We start from the raw sequence: 8146 nt of genomic DNA on the forward strand, positions 1-8146 counted from the left end.
CTGTCAGTATGGGCGCCGGCCAGAGCAGCGACAAGTTCCACTGTAACCGCTATCTGAACGGACAGGGTCCTCCATCACTGGTACAACAAGGTCTTTCTCAAACATACACTCCTGATTCCCAGAGTCTGTCCAACCTTTGCATTACTATTATCACCTACCCACTCTCGGGATAATTCATCTGAAACCGGCTCGCTGTGTCTGCGCAGCTAACGGGGGGCTGAACGGAATATACAGCGTGCCCAATGGCTGCCAACCCGAGGGCCAGATGACCACGGTGACCCTGTTCCGAGACCTACCGGGCTTCCCAAACGACAACACCCTGCAGATCAACTTCATATTCCCGGATGGAATACAGACGGTAAGCTCGGCCGACCCAATGCCGTATGTCTGTCTGAATTCTAGGGGATCCTCTATCAACTGTCTGTCGAATGAACGTGCGACGTCATGCATTTCGAGATCGATCCCCTTAAATTCTGACCATATGGAGATTAGTACCTAGTTCAAACTTTAGCAAGGTAAAAAAAAGCTTTCGGTTTTCTGCATCTCCTTCCTGACTGAAAAACAGCCTCCCCCCAAAAACCGGTAGGCCTATTAGCCTTTTGAATTGACAGTACACCAGGCCAAGCAGCTCTTATAAAAGCAAAAAATAGACATCAAGTAGACAATACCAAAGTGGAAGCGGTATCTCTCCTTGCATCTGATCTTGTTCATGAAAAGGCCCTAATGTTTGCACCTCCTGCCCTCGTGGTAGCAGGCTATTGTACCACTGAAGCTCGCTTGACTTCCGGCCATGGAATCTATTGTTGTTTGTCGTTTTGTTCACGTGTGCGGGCGTGACCGCGTCCCGTTGACAAAGGCTGCGCGGTGGCTTGTCCAGGACGAGGGAGGGCAGCTCGTTTTCGGACTTTTTGCACATTCAGCATCAAACCTGCCCCGGACTTTTTTCGTCAGAAACGACGAGAAGAATCATCGGGGTGGTGAAGCTTGCTTCCAGAGGCGGCAGCCTGTCGCCACCACGAAAGTGGGCAGTGGCCTAGCAAAAGCAATGCAAACAGGCAACATCAGATCCCTTATGGACGGCAAAGGGATCGAGTATGAATCAGTCCAGAGTTCACGGGGGCTAGAATCATGACAGAAGCAACCGTATAAAACAACTCACGGTAGGCGGTGTTGTCCGCTGTGTCAGTGAAACCTGTAACTTCTCTCCGCGCAGAAAAAGCACCCCCGCCCCGGCCAAGATTACTCGGGGCTGCGGCTCTGCGCCTACCTGCCCGACAGCCGCGAGGGCAAGAAGGTGTTCAAGCTGATGGAGAAGGCCTTTCGCCAGCAGCGCTTGTTCACCGTCGCCCCCGGCGAAGACGGAGGGGACGCGGTCAAGGCTTCCGTCCCGCTGAAAACTCAACCAGACGCAGGGAGCAGAATGTGAGTGAATACCGCGGCGACCACGGGGCTTTTTGCCGCCACCGTGTTGTTTCGAACTCTTGAACCATTGTTCCACCTGAATGTAATCAGGCAACTGCCTCTTGTGTTTTTTCCCTCAGCGATGGCTACCCGGACCCGGACTACCTGAAGACAGTGAGAGAGCTGCTGAAGGATAAAGGCATTGAATAACGCGCGGTACTCACGGCTGGATGAAGTACTGTGTATGTCAGTGTGTAATCTGTGTATTTCTACATTACTACACTTTTTTTTTAATATTTATATTTAGAACATACGGTACTGTGCCAAAGGTTTAGGCGCATGGTGTTCTTATGTTCTTCTTGTCCTTCCCCGGCCCGATCCCTCCACCAAGCTATAGGCGGACATCGGTAGTAGTTTTTTTGCGTAATTCTGCTGACAAGTAAACCAACAAACTGACACGGGTGGAAACATAAGCAGCAGTGATAGGATTTACAAACACACATTTACCAGCCGAAGTGTCTCGCACGGATGCTCCGACACTGACAGGAGCGCCGAGCCACGGATGAGACGCTACAGGTCCGTTCAACCAGTTTACCTATTAATAAAACAATATAACTGCTCTAATTTTACATTTAGAGTAAGAAGACGAACTTGGAGTCAGTGACGGATTATATAAAGGAGCAACTTCGATTTGATGAATTGACATCAACTTTTCACAAACCATTTTAGATATTTATGGTTAGCATCCTCAAGTTCACAAGTTGCTAAATCGCTTATTTATTGTACGTGTAGTAGTGTGTGTGTGTGTGTGCTCCGATATTTTTTAGGGGAAGTGATTATTTCTCTGTTATACTGGAAAAAAACAAAAAAACTTTTTGTACTCAGAATATGGACTCTTCATTTTAGGGGCAATATAAACGAACCCCATCACTGTCTGAGTGAAGTTTAAGTTGTGTTAACTTTAATTTATTATGGCGGCAGACATCAGGTTTAAAGTCCTGGACATCATTGTGTCTCAAGAAGTGATTCTTTGAGTAAATTCATTATGTTACTTGCAGCCTCATCAAACTTGTAATGTCATTTTTTATTTTGTTTCATATATATCGAAATCAGAAAATGTTATTTTGTGTAATTAAAAAATATTTTCCAACTTTGAAACAAAGTAAGTGCTTTATTTATATATATAGCCAAAGGTAAGACATACAAACCATACAAAATATAGTAATGCAGTACAAAAGCTGTACCATATTTAAATTTCCAAATTTGTCTTATCTAGATGCTTAATGGGCTCACAAAGACCTACATACAAGAATCAAACGAATGAAACTTTATCATAAAATATCTCTTTTGTAAAAATTGTATGTCAAGTTTATATTTTTGAAGAAATCGGGAAAAGGTGTAAATTGTTTTGTTTGCGCTTCCGCAAGAATTATTCCATAATTGACGATCTGATCTCTGATCTGACCCCCCCCCACCTGTTGCCATATTTCAGTGTTTGTTAATCTGAATCTTCCCACAGATCCCATTCCTATGCCAAAGGACACATTGGGGAATAAGAGGCTCCGGCATAGGAGGTGTTGGGGAAGAACTCTGCCATTTATCGGCCCTTATTTTCCTCCTCTATACCTCTACGCTTTCTGCTTAAAGGCCTCGCCACCGCACCTTATTGGTCCATATTGCCAAGTGTGAACTTTCCCCAATTCAATGCGGGGCTTGATGTTCTCCTCAAACTGAATTACAGCCAGGTCCTTGCACTCACAATAAAGTATAATCTCGTTTGGGAGGCCTCTGTCATCCAGGAGCCTCTTAAACCACTTTCTCCTGGACGCTCACACACACTCATCTGTCCAACACTGGCAGGTCACACAGCCTGTCACATCTGTCTTCGCCGCCCCCCCCCCCCCCCCCACACACACACACACACACACACACACACACACACACACACACACACACACACACACACACACACACACACACACACACACACACACACACACACACACACACACACACACACACACACACACACACACACACACACACACACACACACACACACACACACACCCCGGGGAGGCTGCTGTATTGTTCGTTCGTAGCTCCAGGGGCAGCTGTACCAATACCAGTCAGTTCAGCAGAGAGACTCGCAGCACAGAGGCTCACGCTATTTTTAAGTACTTCTTTTGTAGTTGCCTGGTTGAAGTCGATCGCGTGTTCGAGAAGTTTAATCACTTGTTTCACATTGCCTACTTCCGGCCGCGTCGGCGCCTCAACGTTGGCAAGTGGCGGGAGACAGATCTTCTTCGCAACACTTCGTGGACATTGTGTCGCCACTGTCCTGTCGGCGGCGATGATGATAAACGGCTTCTCGTCGGCGGCGTTTTTCATTAAGCTCTTTTAATTGGGCCCGCGATTAGAGGGTGTCCCCGTTGGAAGACGAGGCAGATTGCGTGTCTGGTAATTACCAGACGAGAGATGGTCCAGGGACTTGCACATCCAGATATCTATCCAGAACAAGCTAACACACTGTTGAATCCATAATATCCGTGATAGATGTAGTGAAGCCTTGCGAGTCTCTCGCTCGTCCAGGCTGCTCATTCCAACTATGTACACGGTGCAAATTGTTCTGCGCTTGAGAAATATGAGGTTAATTATCTTGTTTTACAAGTTATTTACTTGTTTCCGTCTTTGAACTGTCTAGAATGAACCAATTCATCACAGTTTCACATGTGAAACCAGGCCAGCGAAGGGATTCCAAAGGCCGCAGACCTTTCCGGGGGGGAAGCGATGCCTTTCAAAGACTCACGCACGAAGCTTCCTTTACATTCCTCCTCTCACTCTTTCATCCCCTCACTAAGGGGCCGTCGTATGAATGCTATCGGGGCCCAGGGCACAGCCCGGGCCAGACGCTCAGCCTCCCCCGTGCTCTCGCTTTTATTATCCCCCCGCAAATCTCAACAATGGCCGCGTCGACATATTGTACAGTGGGGCTATTCCCAGCAGCTATCCAGCCGCACTAAGAGAAAGTGTGTGTGTGTGTGTGTGTGTGTGTGTGTGGGGGGGGGGGGGGGGGGGGGTCCAATACTCTGTGATAGCATCTTCACCCCGTCTTTCCTTTTGTGTTCAAGTATTCTCGCGGCTGCAGCAAGCGAGGAGAGATATATTGTAATATACATATCCGAAACATCTGCCCCCCCCCGAGTTATTGAATCCTGATTCCCCCGTCCTCCCGTGTGGGGGGAGATGCATTTTTGGTGGTGGGGGGGGGGGGGGTTTTGCAAATGTTAGGGGATAAGATAAGAGTCCTTTGACCGAAGCAACCTGAATCTGAATGCGGTCGAGTGAATGTCAGGCAAGGAGATTTGATACATCAATAACACATTTCATAACGTCTGAGCCTTGCACCCGCATCACAGTACGAGAACTTCAATTCTTCGTCTTTGTCGTGAGATGAGTATATATATATTTTTTTAATTTAATGTAATGATCATAAGAATAACTTGATAAAAATCGCCATGAGGTGCAAACGAAGGACGTCGGGAGAAACCGCAGTTCCTGTGGTGTCTTATTCACTCGTGTCTCTCCTCTTTCATCCTCCCTCCCGACCACTTGCTTCCATTTGCTCCTCGTTCTTCTCTCCGCGGCCCCCTCTCTCTGCACACCGCGGCCCCTGGGGTTCAATAAACGTCACACGACATCACTTACTCTGACTCTAAGAGGGGCCGTCCGCAGCTTCTCCGTTACGACTCTGTTTCCACTGTGGTTTCTCCTACAAACACATGCCCTCCTCTCTTCCATGTTACTTCTTCTTTTATTGTAACCTCTTGTTTGTTTGTTTTTTATCTTCAACGCTCTCTCCATGTCTCTCTCCACTCCACCCCCCCCCCCCCCCGCGGCTCATTTCATACAAGGGCCGTTGTCCCTTCCAAATCCTCGTCTGGAGGGTTTTACTCTGCGGCGGCAGACAAAGGGAGGCGAGGAGGTAAAAGCAATATTTCTATCACGTGTGATGGAAAAGGTTCGAGGAGAAAGTTACAGAATTCAAAAAAAAAGAAGAAGAAGAAGAAGAGGCCTCCGGCTTGCGACATGACCTTTCATCCGCCACCGTTTACCGTCCAGGTTGGTCGACACTGCGAAAGAATCAACCACAACGAGATCAAGTGTGTGAAAGTGGTGGCGCCCTGATGCCGCGATGTCACATCTCATCCGACAATATGAAGAGAGATGGATGCGATGAGTGAAAGACGAACGATTTTGCGGACGAGCCTGATGAGATATGAGATATGAGATCAACCCGCATTAAAATGGGGAAAGTTGAGCACTTTGTCCAGTTATACTCTAATAAAGGTTTTACAAATAACTACATATTAATATGATCACATTAACATAAGTATCAGGTCATGATCAGATTGTGCAAAAATATTTTGCCTTTTTTTCTCATTGAATTCCGACATTCTTGAAATATTATGACTTTTTTTCTTCTAAATTACGACCTCGTCTCATTATATTATGACCTTATTCTTGAAATCTCCTTTTCCCCCCCCTTCAATGTGGCCCTTACCCTCCGTCGTATCATTTTTCTACTCCACCTGAACGGCGTTGCTCTTTCGCGTGAAGGTTTAAAAAACAATAATTTGTCATCGTGATCCGTCGGGGGGTCACGAGGGGAAGTGAGCGGGGGGGGGGGGGGGGGGGGGGGGGGGGGGGGGGGCCTGGAGAAGGCAATTACACAAAGAGGGAAACTTAGTGGGGGGAAAAAAAGTACAGAGAGAAGGATTTTTGATTCATCACTCTGTCCCGACAGCAGAGATTAATATTCGAATGTAATTATTATTACACTCCCTGGCTATTACTGACCACAACTAGATGAAATAAGCCAGATCGAGTGAGACAGGTATTTCATTAATGCTCGGGCGGACCTGGTGGGGGGGTGGGGGGGGGGGGTGTTACCAGCCAAATGAAAGGATGATTGGATATGTTGAGCAGGTGAGAGTGAGGAGGGGGTACTGAGCATCCTGATGAGGACAGACACCATGTGGGTGATTCATCTGGCCCCTCCGCTGTCATTTGGGGTGGGGGGGGGGGACATCAGACGAGGTGCGAGGTAACGGGCCAAATGGGGGAGATTGTTTCGTGTGATTGAAAGCATCACTTTCCGAAAGCTCAGAACTAATCAGAATGTCAAATGTGTCATTGGGTCGTCCACCGAGCGACTGACATTGTTGAGAACCAGTTTCGAATGAATCCGATTCGGCGCTTAACTGACAAATAATAAGCATTAAAGAAATCATGTCTGAAAAAATAGACTTTCTTCTTCCTATTACAGTGCATTGCTTTGCTTGTTGTGGCCACAAAAGATGGCCACTTAAAGATTTTGGGCAACGTGAGCGAGTGACATTTGCGAACGTGTTCGCTTATGTATCTTATTCCTGTGATTCCGTGCCTCCTTCAACCGGCACAATACTCCTGTCTCTCCATATCCGACAGGTCACTGTCTCTCCCTCTGTTCCGGGGCTGATTTATGGCCTGCTATTGTTGTTGCTCTCTGATATTGTTGAAAGGCGCGGGGCTGTGATTGCATCCTCAGACCCCCCTCGCCGCTCGCCGTACCCTGCACTGTCACCCGAGGGTCCCCCCCCCCCCCCCCCCCCCCCCCCCCCCCCCCCCCCTGCCCCCCCCGAGGACCTCACACACACTCTAATTGGTTTGGGGAGGATTTGGCAGCCTTTGAACTAAAGGGAGACGGAGAGGGGAAGTGAAGAGGGAGGCAGATTGAAGGGAAAGCGTGGGGGGAGGGGGGGGGGGGGGGAGGGAGGTGGAGGCGATGCTGTGTGTTGGCTTGGCAGGAGACAACGCGGACCTCGAAAAGTGACACGTTAGACGAGCATGCATTATCCTACGGAGAAAAACAAGAAGTGCATTGACATGCGCAGTAATGCATGTCGCATGCAAAGCAGCCCTCAGATTGGACAGATCAGGTCGGAGCAGAAAGAAATGCATTCACATGCGCCCGCACACTGGGGGGGGGGGGGGGGGGGGGGGGGGGGGGCAGACAAAACATGTCAGCCAGACAGAAAACTGTCAATTAAAAATGATCTCTGAGAGCCACAGCTACTTTGAAGTCAGAGTAACTCCCGCCCGCTCCCTCACTGTAGGTCTGATGAGGAGTTAGTTATCCCTGTTTCATCATTGGAACCTTTTAGTGCAATATGGACGCACACTATATACAGAGGGACCATGTTCTAGCAGAGTTTTGCAATGGACGCCGTCTTTCGGCAACGTAGGGAAGATGTCTGAATGAGTTTGTCTTTTATTGTTATAGAAACAGGGGCGTCAACAGACGTTTTTGGGGGCCGGGGGGGGGGGGGGGGGGGGGGCGCCGGGGGGCCGGTCGCACTCGGCGTGCGAGGGTCGGACAGCTCCCCGCTTCAGTGGGCAGTAAATCTGACCATTTTCCTGATTGATCCGCTGCCTAAAGGTTTATGCCGGACGCGGAGCTGCTGGAGAGGATCTGCAGGACGCGGCGTGCGGTGGGAACCGCGGTCACGTCAGGCAGACCCCTGTCACAGTCACCGCGTCTCAAAGTTCACATCATCCGCAGTCAGGATGAGGAAGGTTGAATGGTTAATGGACTGCAACTGTATAAAGCACTTTTTTTCTTTCCGGCCTTCACTTCCTGAGGCGCAGCCGCGTGACATGTCTTATCTGATGCTGTAAAAACCATGTGCTGAGAGAGTTCTTC

The 8146-nt window shown here is 48.7% G+C and overlaps 1 protein-coding gene across 1 annotated transcript in view; it reads left to right on the forward strand.

The window, feature by feature from the left end:
• The window catches only part of dtx3l1 (deltex E3 ubiquitin ligase 3L1), a 4473-nt gene extending 1922 nt beyond the window's left edge, over positions 1-2551 (forward strand). The window contains exons 2-5 of the mRNA XM_035619774.2: positions 8-90; positions 207-358; positions 1214-1422; positions 1542-2551. Of these exons, the coding sequence (XP_035475667.1) occupies positions 9-90; positions 207-358; positions 1214-1422; positions 1542-1611 (513 nt within the window). The 5' untranslated portion in view covers position 8 and the 3' untranslated portion in view covers positions 1612-2551. The remainder of the gene's footprint in view (positions 1-7; positions 91-206; positions 359-1213; positions 1423-1541) is intronic.
• The last annotated feature ends 5595 nt before the right edge of the window (positions 2552-8146 follow it).

The sequence above is a fragment of the Scophthalmus maximus genome, chromosome 21, assembly GCF_022379125.1.
Source record: "Scophthalmus maximus strain ysfricsl-2021 chromosome 21, ASM2237912v1, whole genome shotgun sequence".
Classification (NCBI taxonomy): Eukaryota; Metazoa; Chordata; class Actinopteri; order Pleuronectiformes; family Scophthalmidae; genus Scophthalmus; species Scophthalmus maximus.